The 17,965-nt window shown below is 35.4% G+C and overlaps 1 protein-coding gene across 1 annotated transcript; it reads right to left on the bottom strand.

Annotated features, from left to right (window-relative positions):
- Nucleotides 1-5,955: 5,955 nt before the first annotated feature.
- LOC114258721 (transcription factor UNE12) lies at nucleotides 5,956-10,604 on the bottom strand. The gene is made up of 7 exons (XM_028198703.2): nucleotides 10,116-10,604; nucleotides 9,911-9,994; nucleotides 8,663-8,782; nucleotides 8,296-8,361; nucleotides 7,476-7,541; nucleotides 6,906-6,983; nucleotides 5,956-6,786 (listed from the first exon to the last, which is right to left on the bottom strand). The coding sequence occupies exons 1-7, from the start codon at nucleotides 10,344-10,346 to the stop codon at nucleotides 6,556-6,558; spliced, it is 876 nt and encodes a 291-aa protein (XP_028054504.2). The 5' UTR covers nucleotides 10,347-10,604; the 3' UTR covers nucleotides 5,956-6,555.
- Nucleotides 10,605-17,965: the final 7,361 nt, after the last annotated feature.

Raw genomic sequence — 17,965 nt, 5'->3', positions numbered from 1 at the left:
GTCTAGGTCTTCTTTAGCCACTCGGGCGGTCTCTTTTTCTGCGCCCTCCTTCATCTTTCCCTCCTTCAATTTCTCCTTTTCTGGATCCTCCTCCACCTTCCTTTCCTTTAACTTCTTTCCAACAAGGGCGTCTTTACTCCCCTCAACGACCACTCTCTCTCTCTTCGTTCTCTTTAGTACTGCCACCACCTCTTGTTTGCCCCTCTCCGTCAGCGGGTCCACAAGTGATGGCAACGGGCAAAGTCAGTTAGGTTTTTATCCCCCAACGGCTTGGGGTGCGGTCGTACCCACTTCCTCACCATCAGTTTTGGGGCTGGCCCCAACTTTGCCTCCTTATATTTGTTTGCCTTGGCGAACACTCTCCTTTCTTCCGCCTTCCTCTACGTCTCCAGCTCTTCCCTTGCTGGATCCGCCTCCGTCGGCTGCGGTCCCAGTCTCAAGGGTTGAAGGAAGGATTAGCTCATTCCACTTCACCCCATTCTCTTCCCTCCACTCCTTCACCTTCTTCACCCTGTCTTTGCCCTCCACACCTAGCTTTGGCTCCGCCGATTTCGTGGGGACTTTCCATGATGTGCGAACTCCTGCCCCTTCGTTCGCTTATACGAAAAATCATCTCGGTCTCCACCCATTCACCGAAGATGGCAGGCCCGTCACCAGACCTTGGTCCGTCACTGTCTGTAGAGTCACCCACGTCTCCTGCTGACCGGAGGCCTTGTAGTAAGAGAAGAACTCCTCCATCGTCATTGTCGTCCCTCCGGTAGCCTGCGGCCAGACGCTCGCGCAGGCTATCAGTATCTTCCAGGCATTCGGTATCAACTGCCCTGGCGCCACCTCCAACTTGTTAAATACCTCCATCACAATTTGGGGGAGCGACAGCCTTAGACCTCCCCGCAGTGCTTCCTTGTATAAGGTGAACTCTCCTGCCTGTACATCCGACGCCCTCTCCTTCAATGTGGGCAGCCTCCACTCTATTTCCTCCGGAATCTGGTACTTCCTCTGTACCTCCTCCAACTCCCCCGCTGTAAATGTAGATCTATCTGCCTTTGTGTGCCAGTGATCCGGCTCCACTTGGCTAATTGGCCTAACAGCCGCGATCATCGTAGTCGGGCGAGCCCGCGTCCCTTGTGCGGCTTCCCTCTCCTCCCTCCGCTCCGCCTGATATTGTTCCACCAACTCTACTGCGTCGTTGTCCCGCAGAGGGTCTAGTCTCATGGTTGGCACCTCATCTTGCACTATTCCTCCTACGTGTCTGCGTATAGCTTCGGATGCTGGCATAAGGAAATTCACAAAGTGTCACAAAGGCGTATCACACGAAACAAATAAGTTCACTTTAGGGATGTGTTGATTTTTTGCGATAAAGTAGGTAAAGCGAATAACCCCAAAGGCCCACAGCTTGCTTATATTCCAAGGGTCAAGATTCAATTCCGCCAGTTTGAAAAATTTCGAAAAACTCCCGCCCCTGCCTTTTCACTGCCCTATATCACCATGTCCCTTCACTTCTTACTAACGTGTCACCTCTCCCATTAAAGGATTTTGCCACGTATACAACCACGATCCACTACTCCGTTCCCCTTCCCTATCTATTCCACTTCATTTCACCACATGCCCCGCTGCTCCTCGAGCCCCGCTTACCGCCACTTTCCCTTTTCAGTCGGTAACCATTTTCGGTCGGCCCTCCTCACGGTCGGTCCGTCCACTCGGTCACTCTTCGCGGTCGGCACTCCTCACAGTCGGTCCTTCCATTCAGTCACCCTTCGCGATCGGCCCTCCTTACGGTCGATCCCTCCACTCGGTCACTTCTCACAGTCGATCCACCTCCCATTTGTTCTTCTCTCCGTCGATCTCTCACCACCCCTATTTTCTTCCTTATTCCCTTCGTTAGACTGAAGTTGCTCTTGGGAATGGGGGACTACTGACATGGGTGAGCCCATAAAGGATATGGCCCACCACTTAAGGCCTAATCCATGATTCATAACACTAAAGCTCAACATTCTAGGAACCCAACGTTACACGAAGCACCAATGACATCAAAACACTTGGCAAGTGAAGAACCAGCCACATTAGCAGACAAAGATCCTGCAAAGTTATTGCACCACATATCAACCATTAATGAGTTTCCCTGCAGCATTTATTGCGATAACCCTTCAAGTCGAAACAGAACAGCCTCACCATGAACAAGGCAAGCTAGAACATGGACTTTTGGCCAACATGACGGCTTGGAGTGGACAAGAAAATGATGAGCAAATGATATAAACAGGCTTCTAAGATAAAGAAAATGTTAAGTTCTCTATCTCCATCCTCTCTCGACACCTTCATCACTCTCACCTCACTAACTTGATCGTCGGAGGGTTCGTTGGGGAACTCTCAGTTCCCCGTTGAACTCTTGTGCAGGTCTTTTTGCGGGCTCAACACTCGGGCAGCGGTTTGGGAAGCGTGGATCGATCCGACCCGTTCTATCTGGAGCAATCAGTATCATCATCTGTTGGCGCCGTCTGTGGGAAGTCTTTTTGCTCTGTGCGGTAACTGTGCTCATTGTTGCCGGAGACCCATTACTGATATTCCCTACCTACCACCCACCAAGGTGGATGGTCACAACTAGATCCATGGCTTCTCAACACAACATTGCCGACCCTCAAGCCGATCCTCCTAACCCAAACAACCCACCGCAGTATTTCACAGAACTCACCAACAGCATCAACTGCTTAGCCGAGCAAAACTAAGCCCTGATCAATGCTTTGCTTCAAAGAGACCTTCCCATACCTCCTCCACCACCTCAAGATATCCCACCCAACTGAGAACAAACCCCGAGTCATCCCATCCAACAATCCCACCCATCCAACTTGGAGAGCTTGCGACCTCCTCCTCCTAATTTCATATCCCTTTAATCCCTACATTTGTGTCCCATCTCTCATGAGACACAATAGTCTAATGAATTCGGAATTAATAATCCGGTACAAAAATTTTGAACCAAACAACAGACTATCAATCTAAATAAACTAATAGTCTAATCTCACACCTCAATCCTCGAATCAAACCCCACCTAAGACGGATGGTAGGTAGTAGCAATAAGAGGGAGTGGCGGGGCTGAAAAATGTAATGAAGTTGGGAAGGGAGTGACGAAGAGGACCTTCAAAGGACATAACGTTGATAATTGATGGCAACTATAGTGGTAGTGATTTGATGCTTTGGCTAGGGTTTGAAATTTGAGAAAATAAGCGTATGGTGATATTATTTAAAAATTAATAGGGTGACTTAAGAAAAAAATTAAAAAATTCAAATTAAATATCATATAAATTAAGTAAATGATGTGTAACGAGATAAATTATAGTGTGTAAATTGAAACCACCATTGAGAAGTCAATTTTAGGCTTTTTTTTTTTTATAGTTAAAATTCACAAAAAGACAAAATATGTTAAAATAATTAATAAAATAAAATGTCACATCAAATTCATAATTAAATTAATTTTTCTCTTATAAACATCACATTCAATTAAAAATAAATAAAAATAAATCAACCTGCTTCTCAAATATAAATATTTTAACTTACTAAAATAGCTAAAAATTAAAACAACCTACTAAAATAGTCAACTTCTCAAGTGAGACCATTCTTAATTTTAGATGGGGCCCATAAATAATTAGGTGAGGCATTTAACTAACCAAGAATAATTTTAAATTATTCATACTAACAATCTTACTAAAAATATAATAAAACAAATGTAATTGGATATAAAAAATATATCATTTAAACATCAATAATATTTAAAAATATATATTTTTAATAAAATTATTAAGATGATTTTAAATAAATATACCATTACACTTCAACAAAATATATGGAATATTTTTCTCTTTGTCATGAGAAGGCAGTTGAATTTTACATTTTGATGTATCACGTGGCTTATATTGTGGACCGTCGCGTGCTTTTCCAACCACCCACTTCACATTTTTTTAATAAAAAGTTGAATGGCTTTTATTTAACTTTTTTTATTGAAGAAAAGCGAAACTCCTACTCCTTCATTTGTTTCAAAAATAAAAAATAAAAAATAATCGGATAAAATATATTTTATATTTATATTTATATTTTAGTTGACTAGAATGACGAAAAATATGTGTTATTATTATTTGGGGTAAAATCATTAATATGTTGTAATAGTTGAACTTAATTTTTTCAAGTTCTATTGAAAATAAATTTTGATAAAATTATCGCTAAAAATAATTTTTTTGTAACAATTTTTTATATATGTTGCTAAAAATTGACAATTAGTGACTTTTTTTATCATGATTTTTATAAATTGTCGCTAAAACTTACAATTACTGATTTTTTTTTGATTTTTTTTTCCTATAGACCTATTAGACAATAAGTCCACTTATTAAGACCTACATGTAAGTAACCTATTATTTAGTTATTTGAAATGAAATGATCATCTATACTACATATAGAATGAACATCTTTTGACTTTTATGGTGTTTTGAAATCTTAGTTTCTTATGTTACCATGTGTTCACTTTTTCATTTTAAAAAAGTACCCTATTATTTAGTTATTTGAAATGAAATGATCATCTATACTATATATAGAATGAACATCTTTTTGATTTTTATGGTGTTTTGAAACCTTAGTTTCTTATGTTACCATGTGTTCACTTTTTCATTTTAAAAAACTACCCTATTATTTAGTTATTTGAAATGAAATGATTATCTATACTATATATAGAATGAACATCTTTTATGGTGTTTTGAAACTTTAGTTTCTTATGCTACCATGTGTTCACTTTTTCATTTAAAAAAAAAAAAAAGATAAATGAGAGGAGGAGATTTGAACCTTAGACTTATCTCAAATGAAAAAGATTGTTACCACTTGACTAGCACACTATATATAATAAATATTTTATTTTATTTTTACTTATTTTAATTGTGCATGAATCGTGTGTGACAACCGCTAATTCTAATATATGCCTATTTTCATGTTTTGTTCAATAAAAAAAGTATAAAATTGTACTATAAATAAATTATTATTCACCATTATAAATAAAAAAAATGAATTAATGAATGATGATTCTATTTTATTATGGTGAAATCAAACACTACAATAAGTGGTGTTTTAGAAAGTTGGTAAAAAGTTAACTTTTTGAGTTTTTGACTTTTTTAATGACTTTTTTAACAAAAAACTAGATTGTTTTAGATAAAAAAAAAAACTGACTTTTTTAACTAAAAAAGCTAAAATGCCAAAAAAACTAGCTTTTTTGGCAACTTTCCAAAAGACCCCTAAGTTAATAATAAGATGAAATTTTTTCCTTCGCCTTACAAGACTCCAACACAAAGTGATTCACTATAATAAATTGAATATAATCATTCAATTCTATTCTATTTTATTCCAATATGACTTTCTATTTCTTTTCTTTTTTATTATGTGAGAGTGAGACAAATGAATTAAATAAACTAAAAACAAATTTCAATTTAAATAAATGAAAGATATATATTTTTCTGAAAAGTATGAAAAGATGTGCTTAATATCTAGATGCAGCATGAATTGAAAAAATGGGATGCTACCACTTCAAACTAATCTCTCATTTCATTAGTGGGATGCCAACACCATGGCATGATGTGAATTTTGATAAACAAAACCCTAACATTCAACCAAGAATCCAACTTTGAAATAGGGACTTTCATTTTTTATTTTATTTATTTTTTATATTTGTGGCCAAATAACACATTGTTTTATTATCTCTCAAATCTCTTATAACCTTTTTTATCATAATAAACTCGCAACAATCGCAAACGTAACCCTAATTTTGAATACATCACATAAATCGTGTTATTTGTGCGTAATTGATTTATCTTTTTAAAAATTAAATTAAGAGCTCCAAATGGGGGCAGGGGGTTAAGACCACTCCATCTGTTGTCTATCCATCCTATCACCATCTCATTTAGAGTTGTCACCATTGCACTCAATACTGTGTGTGATAAAAGAGAGATTAACTATATCCACAATCCACACTTCAGAAATGTCATAAAGTTTTATGGGGCATGATGATCTCCACACTCTTAAACAATTCATCATTTGATCATTGTGCAGAGTGACAAAAGCTTAAGTTTCTTTTAGTAATCATCCCACTCACCAAAAGGTTAAAAAAAAAAAAACAAAAAGTCATTCCTGAAAATGACTTGCCAAATCATTTTCCAATTTGTTTTCTTAAAACGCATTATATATATTTACCCGTACCATTCCAATGCCCCACCATCCACCAAGCAAAAGAGTGTTTCCACAACACCACAACAAAAAGGGGTAGTACAGCATATGAAGATAACTTTGAAAATCTCTCCCTTCCCTTGACCGTGGCGATAACCGACAAAAGTGCCTTCATTTTCTGTCGACAAAACTTCAAGGACGAAAAAAGGGAGGGCAAAGCAAAATTATGGCATCCGACACTGATCGCATTGTCACATAATGCCAAGGAAAGGTTATATGAAGAGTGATGATGATAGGTAGGGATATGGATAAGTGTGGGACTTGGTGACCATAGGGAGTTCTTGTAGGCACGTGCAATTGGTTAGAGGTCTAGGAAGGGCCATTTGGTTCGGGCTTAACAGATCCAGAGGCGTCTGGCGGGTGGGTAGGATAGATTAGTGCAGCAAGTGAAACGGGCATGATGCAAAGTGCTTTAGATCGAAGGTATTGCATCGCAGCACCAACATCTTCTTCCATGAGCTTAGCTACTTCTTGCTCTATGTCATGATCTGACCACTTATCCCAGGCTTGCTGGTTGCATCCACCTTCACTGTTGTCCCCCTTTGCATTGGAGAAGTACGGGAATGGTTAATTACAAAGGGATATCTTCAAATCTTGATATAAAAAAGTTTTCAAAAGTATATTGACAAAGGTACAAGGGTTATTGTTCTTTATGTTACCTCGATGGATGACAGTGGGATGTCAGCCACAAGTTGGGCCACAGCACCGGCTCCACCCAGCCTACTCATGCTTAGAACCTGACAAGTATAAGATTAGGTAGATGGGTAAACAAATATAGCTAATGAACTAGAGGTAGCTCAGAAGTGTGAAGACTATCATCTTATTTTTTCAATTTAAACCGTCCAAAGGTCCATCAGAATAGTCATATATGATGCACGATTAAACGGGTCACACATGATGCACAATTAAACAAGTGTTCAACCCTCGCGATATTTAGTAGTTTTGATTTCATACAAGATCAGTTGAAGTTTGTGACAAGTGACAACTACAATTTCATGAAATCTTTAACAAACACAGTAGAGAGAGATCGAGATGAAAAAATTAAAATATATTCATTACAGGAGTCAAGACAATGTTTGTTTAATAGTTTGATAATTAAATAAACAAGGAGGCAAAATGCATATAAACAACTAAGGGACATCCGCAAGAATACAAGTAGGTTAATTTGGTAAAGATAATGATGACTTTGGCTACATGACTCCTACTTTGAACCATTATAGAAAACTTACCTTGACTTGAAGCCTTAAGAACTTCACATAATCTAGAATTTCATCAAGCATGGCAGCCCTATCCGTCTGCAGAAACGTTTAATGCATCAATACCAGAAATTGCAGAAAACTTTAATGCATTAATACCAGAAATCTGTGTGAAGTCCATTCATATCACTTTAATTGCGCCATAGCTTCTTGATACAATGACTAGGCACACCTAAAAAGCTATCATATTTCATTCCTAACCACATCAAACAAGTCATTAATTTGGCAACATCTTTAATATTACCTTAGAACTTCAGTATACAGACATATTCAACAAAATGGTCACTCGCAAGTGGTAGGTAGCTCAGAGCCACAGACAAACACACACTTGGCCATGTCCACAAACATTCTAATTATATACAGAGATAGCCATCACTTGTGTCCACAACTCTATGACATGCCCAACACACGAGTTTTTTTTTTTTCATTTTTTGTGTGTGGCGTAACATGAGGCTTTCAGGACCTATATTAGTACAATTATTTAAAAATCTGCACGTCTCTGGTTGCCTTGGTACTTCATTGATACCTTGCTTTGTCAATTAGGTTGTCGGGGAAATGGATATTATCAATCCACATCCAAAATGTCAAGAGAATTGATCTCACCAGAAAACAATCTATGCCACAATATCTTGTTATATTGTGGGATTAAAGAAGAAAAAATAATCTCTTTCATGGTCAAACATAGGCATAAGTCTAGACGCAGATTGCGATGACTCAAATAACAGAAGAAAGGCAAGAAGAAAAACTAATCATACAATGAGTACATGTTTGGCAATTTTGAAATAGCACAGACCTTGTTACAGCTGGGAACAAGTTCCTGCAAAGCCCTCATTCTTTCTGCTATTCTTTCTCTACGCAGCTGTAAAAGACGAATAGAGCTGTCAATGCAAAGAAACGATAAACAGAAACAGAGCATAGAGCTAAAATTAAAATACTAGTGAAACCAGATTCCACTCAGATAATACACACACACTCGTTAAAATGGTTGATACATATTTCTTCAGTTATTTATTTATTTATTTATTTTTGGTGAAAACCCTTCAGCTATTTAATGTGTCACATGCAGTCCATTTTATTGACACTACATTATCCACAAACAACACTTTCCAATAAAATATGCTTTCTAAACAGCCTGTTGTATTTTATGTAACTCAAATTACCCTCTCAGCGATACTGTGGGGATCTGTGGCTTGACCTCGTCTAGCCCGCACCCTTGGGCGGATGGCAGGTGGATGTGGCAAAGTCATTGTTGTGCTGTGAGTCGGTTGTCCATGAAAAACCTGCAAAAGAATGTACGATCCAGTGGCAATTACAAACCCAAGAAATTGGAATTCAGATTGTAAATCCCACTCCTAACTAAGTTCAGAAAACATTGTGCAGAGCCAACTTTGGTGGGACAAGTTACCTTTTATGTTCATTTTAAAGTCCCTAATCAGCCTTGTTACATGGACTATTTTAAATTTATGAAGTGCTCATGTCATACCCTAACACTTGAGCTTTTGTTTCAATGTTGTGTTCTATGCGATACATTTTTTATTTTTATTTTTCCATTATAGAGGTTGTAAATTCGGAATTTTCCTCTTCTTGCACAGGAGAAAATTGAAGATCTAGTAAAGTGTGAGTTCCATGAGTTGGGTTCGAGACTGAGGTGGAAGGGTGGTCTTATCAAACCCACAGGCGGCAATGCCAATGGGTGGAAAACGAAGCGTCTTACTCCAGCTTTAGAGAGTAGAAAATGGATAATCATAACTACACCCCCTTGCCACACCAAAGGAAAGAAAGGGAATAAGGATATGGGATATGTGTTTGGCATGTGTAATTTGATATTCTTCTAACAAAAATATTTAATATTTCGAGAACACCATAAAAATAGGCCAAAAATACCCTTATTATGCATGCAATGTTCTATGAAACCTTGTGAACATCAATTTACCATATAAAATAAGTATACTAGGAAATATAAATTTAAGTCCGTGTCACAACGGTCTTTGGACTTGAGAATTAAGAGAATTGAATATTTAAATTAAATGAATCAAACACTTAGATACATCCAATCTCGGCGACCTTATCTGAGTCATATGTGTAACAGCATAGAAAATCAGTAAATTCGTTGTGTTAGTCACCCCCATGGGTGTGACATTATAAGTTAAAGAAAGTAGTATTCAAAAACACCCCTAAACTTACTTAATCTATTTCTTCTTAATAAGTTATAAGCAAAAAATTAAAATAAACAATAATCAACTTGTTTAATCTACGCCAAACACCCCCATAGAAAAAGCTCAAATTTCAAGAACAAGTCAATCAGGGACACACATATGCATAGTCAATTGACATAACCATAATCTATAATACATAAATATGTGTATAATGAAACAAAGCAGTAAAAAGATTAGTGATTATATATGAACCTGAGGAGCTGAGTGGCGAACGGAGTGAGGCTGCAAATGTTCAAACACAGGAAACAGACTCCCCATATTCACAGACTCTCTCTCCTGCCAAAAAACCAACAACAACAAACCCAACACCAAAAAGACTCAAATAGCCCTCAACCCAATTCCAAATTTGTACAACACACCCTCCCCCAAGGGCAAAAGGGTAAAATTAGACACTTACACTCTTCCCTGAAAAAGCTCCACCACCATTAACGCTGTCTCGGCCGTTGTCTAAGCTCAAACCCAACGGAATAAACGGCTGATGGAAGCCGCCGCCGCCGGAGCTGAGCTGGGAGGGCGTGGCTTGAGATGAGCTGACATCGGGTCCAGCCAAGCCGGCGGCGTAAGAAGGGATGGCGAGGATTTGCTCGAGGAAGTCGTCGGTGTAGCTCTCCGATGGGTTGGTTGACATGCCGGAGATGTGAGGAGAGAGAGAGAGAGAGAGAGAGAGAGAGTGGTGTCGGAGATGGGGGAAACAGATTGATAGGGTTTGTGTGGGGGTGGGGGAAGATTTTTAAAGTGAAATTCCCTTGCGGAGTTTGTGTTTGTGCTTGTGCTCGTGCTCGTGCTCGTGCTCTGCTTTGCTTTGGTCTTCTGACATTTGGGGTGTGGTTTGTAGCTTCACGTGTGCTTTTGAAAAGAGGCTTGGATTTTTAGGGCTTGTTTGGATATTCTAATAAGTGTATTTTTTAATTTTTTATATAAAGATATGTAAAAAAAATAGAGAGAAGATATTAATTGATGTGACTTAAATAAGTATATTTATGCAAAAAAGTACACTAACATAGTTTGACCCAAATAAAGCCTCGTTTGAAAACAGATTTTTTTAGTAACTTTTTAGTTTTTTTGACTAAAATATGATGTAAAAAAATTAATTTATTTGAAATGACTTTTTTAATTTTTTATAAAAAGATGTGTAAAAAGTAGAGAGAAAATAAAATATTTGATTTTTTAATATAAATTATTAATTTTTTAATTTTTTGACTAAAAAATAGTATTAGCAATGGAGACTTCAGACTTTAATGCTTCATTAAAATATTAATTTATGTACAATGCTATCTTTCGCAGATGAAACATTTATTCACCTTTATTACTGCACTTTATTTCAAGAGAAATGATTTTTTTTCCGATATCCCCCCCCTCCCGTCTGAAATTGAGGAGAAAAAGAGAGGGAGAGAGAAGAGAGGGGAAGAGGAGGAGTTTCACCCGCCGTCATCTCGTTTGATCGTCGCTCGTCGTCGCCTCGTCGTAGTCCTGTCGTCGCTTCCGCCTCCGCCTCCCAGCCCCCACCTCCGCCCCTGCCTTCGCCTCCGCCTCCGCCCCCGCCCCCGTCTCCCGCCTCCGCCTCTGCCTCCAGCCCGATTTTGTTGGTCCCCTCCAGTTCTTCTTCTTTCTTCTTCTGAAAAAAAAAATAAAAATCAAAACGACGAAAACGACGTCGTTTTGATTTCGGGGGGGATTCAGGGAAGGGTCTTTCGAGCTACCAATCACTATTGTTATTTTAAATACATTTATTTATTTATTTTTATTATATATAATTATATTAATATTTTTGAAATTTTAGTTTTTTTTAAGAAATATGTTTTGTATGAAAATGTATTACTGTAAATATATATAATAAGGATAAAAAAATATATATTTAGAAGTGGGCTGACTTTTTGGCTATTTTAGTCTGGGTTAAAAAACTTGATTTGGAAAGGACTTTTTGGTTTTTTGGATTTTTTAACTTTTTTTGTGAGAGAAGAGTATAATAATTATGGATTGGATGTGATGTTTTGTTTGTTGTGATTAAAATAACCTATTTTGTCTTTTGTGACTATTTTAGTCACAAACCATCTTCCCAAACGGACCCTTAGAACAAAATGAATTAGGAATAACGGTTCTCTTTTATTATCAATAGCAAAAATCAATGCCTATTTCTTTTTTTAGAGTTAGGTTGAGAGAATTTGAGAAGATTGTTAAGCCTACCATCGATTCTATTTTGATAATCTAAATTATTTATTTTATAAAGATTTTTGTGTATATTATTTATAAAATAAATTAGATCGATTCAATAATTGTAATGCTGTCATTTTATCGTGTCTATCACCAAAAAAAAATAAAATAAATGAAGTTTGTTTATTTTTTTTAAAGTCCATATAATAAAATAAGATAAATTATGATTGTCGGCTTAACTTATTTTTTTCATGAATGATATACAAAAAAATAATAATAATAGATCTTACAAAATGAATGATTGAGATAATTGAAATAGAACCCATAGTGAGCTCCACATGTCCTTCAAGTTCTCTCAAGTTTAAAAGTTTATATTTGAATTTGAGAGAAACTTAACCTGTTTTTTTTAATTGGTAAAATTAGTTGGTAAATATTAAAATTTATGTCTTTAACTAGATATGTACAGGAATTTAAAATTTGAAATAAATTAGTTTGATATATCCCACATTACCTTATTCCTGTTGCAACATTTTACGACAATTCAACTATGTCTCTTTTACTTGGCTCAATCCTTTTTTTTCCCACCACCACAGCCACAACCTAGTCTCTACTCACACTAGCATGACACCCAACTGCGAGTGAGGGTGGCAGTGGGTAATATTAGAGATATTAAATTTTTTATCAAATAAATGATTAAATGTCTCATATGAATGTAGGGCCCACAATTTTGTAAACTTTATATTCATGTAAAATATTTAATCATTTAATTGATAGAAAATTTAAAACTTGTAGTATTATTTGAATGACATTGGAGAAGGGAATTAGGAGTGGGCAAAAGGGGTTATGAAAGGGTAAAGGGAGAGTCGAGAAATGTAGGGGTGAGGCTTGATCGTGGCCACTGGAAAGGTACTTGAAAGATGGCCTGCAACTGGAATCGGAAAGGGTGGGGTGGGGAGCTCAATGTTTTTCAAAAAAAATAAAAATAAAAATAATATTCACTTTGTTTGTTTTTGGTTTGCAAAAATACTTTTTAAAAAATTTTATTTTTTTATTTTACGTGTTTTTTTTTATTGAATTTTTTTGATATTTTAAATAATTTTTTTTAATTTTTAGACACACCTAATATAAATACACATAAAATGTATAATTTTTGTGAAAATAATCTTTTAAAAATTCACTAAATACCAAAAATACAAAAAAAATATGAGAATTCAATATACTTTTCATATTTTTATGTATTTATTAATTTTTTAAAATATTTTTCTCAAATTGTTCACTTTTTAGATACATCTAAATAAATTACATATAAAAAAGTAAAAAAAATACTTAAAATTTTAAAAATATTCATTAAAAAAAAATTCAATTTTCAAAAAATTTAATTCAAAAAACTCAAAACAAACACAACAATTAGTATGTTAATAATTAGGTTACAATACATGTCAATATCTCTCAATAGACTTGAATTAAAAATCTCACTCTAGCACCTCAGTACATGGTTTTAAAAATTAGACCGGACCGGTTGGTTGAACTGTCGACCGATCGGGGTTCCGGTCCGGATACACCCACTGAACCAGTCATAGTGAAAAACCGGCCTATTTTGAAAGAATCGGAAAAATCGACGGTCGAACTGCCGAACCGGTCAACCCAGTTCTGATTCACCGGGTTGATAAAACGAATTTTTTATTTTTATTTTTATTTTATTTTATTTATTCTTTCTTTCCTTTCTCTTTCTTTCTTATTATATATATATATATAATAAAAATTTAATTGGAAACTCTCTTTCAAGGGTTTTCTCTTATGAGGAATCTCATTGAGAACTTGAAATTATTGTGAAAGCCTCTATCTATTTATAAGAAAAAAATTCTTCCAAAAAAACTCAATAAATCTATGTAGAATCCAATCGAATTTATTGGAGGGAAACTTAAAATTTTGATATCCCTCCAAAATTTTTGCCTTTCAATCAAATTATTTGAATTAAAATCATATGGAGAAAATATTGAATATTTGATTTCTTCTTCCAAAATTAAAATTAATAATATTTTTAAATATATTTTTATATTTTTTAATAAAAAAAGAATTAAGAGAAATATTTAAGATTATTTTAATTTATAATTTTATTACTTATATTTTTATTTAAATATAATTTTAATATATTTATGACGTCACGGTTTGATTCCGGTTCAACCCAACAGTTGAACTGGTGACCCGTCCACCCGATCATTTTTCCGATTCACTCACCGGTCCGATTTTTAAAACATTGCCTCAGTGCCCTCCCTTTCCATGATCACTTGTACTACTACTCAGGTCAACAACTAATAGTTTATACAAATGTTTTAGAACTCTAATAGCTCTAATAGAGTGTAGGTCTCATTATGATAGTGATGTTTGTATCTTGTAATTGATTTTTTTTTTTTGGACTTTTCATGTTACTAGAACTCATTAATTTAGAAGGATATATCATTGTTGATAGTTTATATTATTAAAATAAATTTAAAAATAATGTTTTTGAGGGTTCTTAAAAAAATTTCAAACATGCACTACAAGAATTAACATTTTTAGCAACAAAAAAATTGGTCGCTAAAAGTCTATTTTTGGTCGGAAAAAGTTATCCGCGACCAATTTTTTTGGTCGCTAGTTTGGTCGCCAATTGAGGGTCGGCAAAAGTAATTCGCGACCAAAATTTTCGTTGGTCGGCAAAAGTTGGATTTGCCGACTAAATTTTTGGTCGCTAAATATTTAATTACCGCGACTAATTCATTTTGTCGCTAAAACACTTTGGTCGCGAAAAGTCGCCTTTTGCCGACCAAATTTCTTAGTCGCCAATTGACACATTTCGCGACCAAATTTTTTGGTCGCCAATTGTGACATTCTGCGACCAAAATTAGTTTGGTCGCCAATTGTTACTTTTTGCGACCAAAACTGTTGGTCGGCAAAAGTGAGTTTCCACGACCAACAAAATTTTTGGTCGGCAATAGATGTATTTTTTGCGACCAAAACTCTTGGTCGGCAATTGTCATTTTTTGTGAAAAAAAATAATTTATTTGTCGCGACTAATAAATTGGTCGCCAAAGCAGGAAAACAATACACTTGTAATTCCTAATAATTCATTCAATCCATAATAAACCTATAATTTTAAAGCATCATTCAAATTAACGGATGCTGTAGGGGCTCAATACTCCAGAACTATTTTATCTTAATATATTGTTATGCTTTGTTTACCAAAAAAGAAAACAAGGTGTGCAAAACCTCTCTAATAAATAATATCAAAATTTTCTTTTATTTCTTTCTCAAGCTATGTAAGGGCACAAGTTCATAGCATATTCATCGTCATGTGATGAATGTGTCAGGAAAGAAAAAATTATAGAAAAATAAAATATATTTTTACAAAATTTTCTCATAAACTAATGTAACATCAAATAATAAATTTTAAAATTTTAACATAAAGCCAAGCTCTTCATATCTCATGTCAATCCTCATAATCATAATCCACACCATAGGCTCCGCAGCTTTCAACACCTTCACCGTAATCAGTCTTGTGGTCAAATTCATTATCATACTTTCTTATTTCAGACTCAATCTGTCGGTGCTAAACTTCTTGTTAAACTTTGAATCGCATTTTGCAATTATGCCTTCCGTGTTGGCATTCTTGGCACCTTGGCCCTGTAAAGACATTGAAATGGATGTATAGAAATACATTAGCCAACTCTCAGTGTAGCTTTGTCTCATAGCAAGTAATAAATTTCAGATTAATGGAACAAAAATAACAGTAAAATAACATGGCATCATATTGTAACTTGATTTGTTAGATTTGAAATTGAGAATTCATGTAAATATGATGAATAATCCCACCAAATGATTATTTCAATCCTTCCATCTAACTTGAGCCAAACACACGCGGCTTATCATCATACAATTACCTGTTTTAGAAACTGTATTTGAAAAAAAACATTAGAAAATGGCAATGACGACTGTATTTTCCTCCACGTCTCGTTTTCATTTATAAAAAGGGCTGCAACCTTCATTGGCAGGAAGAACTGAAGTTTCCTTTGTTAAGTGCGCCATTGAATTACCATAGGACAACGTTGGTTGGAGTCATTGCAATGGAGCTGAAGTCTTGTAAAATTCAGTGGGAAGGTAAGTTTATATTCAAGTGACCATTAACTTGAGGTCGAGACCATTTGTGTTGTGGGGATTGGTATTTGTCAATTTGTTCTACCCTTCCAATTCTTATTTTTGATTTGTTTCCATCACTAACCAAACCAAACTGGCCCAATACACATCGGTTGGATTTGGTTATTTAGTTTTCCCATTAACTATGGTGCATATGGCCACAAAATGGATAGGTTTGGCTCACATCTCATAATCAAACCATAAAGCACTTCCGAGAGTACAAAGAATGCGGCATTGATGACATACTAGGAGATTTATCTCTGCAGCTAATAGGGTATTCCATGAGCTTTCAGCATTTCACATGCTATGTAGTATATGAACTACCGACATTTTTCTACTATATAAGTTCAAAACTCTGAATTAATGTTTTCTCTCTCCCCCCTATGGTTATTTAGATTTTTTATTCAAATCATTTCAGTGCAAAAAGTGGTGCTAATAGAAGAGACAAAGTGAACGGATATGAGGATCCTCTGAGGTGCAAACTAGAACAGTTTTACGGCGAAATGAGGGTTAAATATTCCTACCAGAAAATGAAGCAGGACAGCGTGTCTCAATCTCCTGAGTTTTACATGCTTCAATTGAATGGCACTCTTTGAGATCAGACAAATGCATGTATTCAATATCTAACTTGGCAACATATTCAACAATACAACAAAGGGCTTTACATGTGTTTATTTGTGTAATCAGTACATTCAAAGGACTCCGCATCTAAACTAGTGCTTGTTCTTCTATGATTTTACTTACAGAAAGACTATAGCAGTCAAAAGGCCGTGAGTACAATAAAACAAATGTTATTGGTTTTGTTGTCAAATCAATTTCATCTCATTAGCTACATATCATGGGTATTTACAGCATCATGACTATTAACCAACTTTTGCTCCAAATTACCTACACTCGAAGAGGGTAATATCTGAAAGAAAGGAACAAAGAAAATGCAGCATTACCGTTTCATGTTTACTATTCATTTGTTCCCAAATAATCTTTTTGTAATGCATCTCTTCCTTACTGTGCAAATATTTGTCAACCTGTAAAAAATTTGACATTGTTTCGAAGTTATAAATTCACTGATCTGATAAGTCAATCAGGTAACATTTACCAATTAAGTCAAGAACACAACTTGCTTTAAAACTTGCAGCATACCTCAACATCATCGATATCAGAAAGGCTTTCTAACTCGTCAATTGTTGCCATTCTACTCAGATGCTCATATCTATGCAGCTGACCAGATACCTTGTTACCATCTTGGCATCCATCAGAAGCTCCTGAAACATCAGAATGTTACTTTGACTTAAGCTTTCAAGTTTAATCCCTAAAATAATGCATGACAGGAATTTCATGAGAACAATTCGTTACCCTTTTGGGTATTCAAGAATCCACTTCTTACAACATCTGCACGTACTTTCGAGGATGGTGTTACTTCTTTTTCTAACTAAAAAACAAACATGAAAACAGAAGTGTGTGGAAAGATAAACTTGATCCAAGATCTCTCTTACACACCTTAAAGTCATTAGTTTATCAATCATGGAACAGAAACAAGGAGTAATGAGGAAGAAAAAGCTGCATAATCCTAAATTACTTCTAACAGTATATTTGAATATATATCTCAACCATAGTGAAAAATTCGGAAAATGGGAAACAATGCACAAGATTGTGAGCAAAATTTCTTTGTAAGTCTAAGGAATGGAGGCAAAGGTCTTTTAGTTTATACAAATTACAATACACATTTCATGAGAAGAAAAAAAAAAAACATGAAATTTATCTTTAAAATTTGAATATGCCATGCCTTTAGCTCATTGGGTTGGGATCATATATTTCCAAGCTAGGGAGGGATTTAGGAGATAAATGGCAGGAGAAGTTGAAAGTATATACAACTGAATTCTGATCTCATTACCCTGAATTAGACATGCTGCTAGTTTAGTTTTCCAC

The sequence above is a fragment of the Camellia sinensis genome, chromosome 7, assembly GCF_055761805.1.
Source record: "Camellia sinensis isolate YWXY chromosome 7, ASM5576180v1, whole genome shotgun sequence".
Taxonomy (NCBI): Eukaryota; Viridiplantae; Streptophyta; class Magnoliopsida; order Ericales; family Theaceae; genus Camellia; species Camellia sinensis.
The sequence above is the reverse complement of the archived record's forward strand: the minus strand, read 5'-3'. Positions and strand labels throughout refer to the sequence as shown.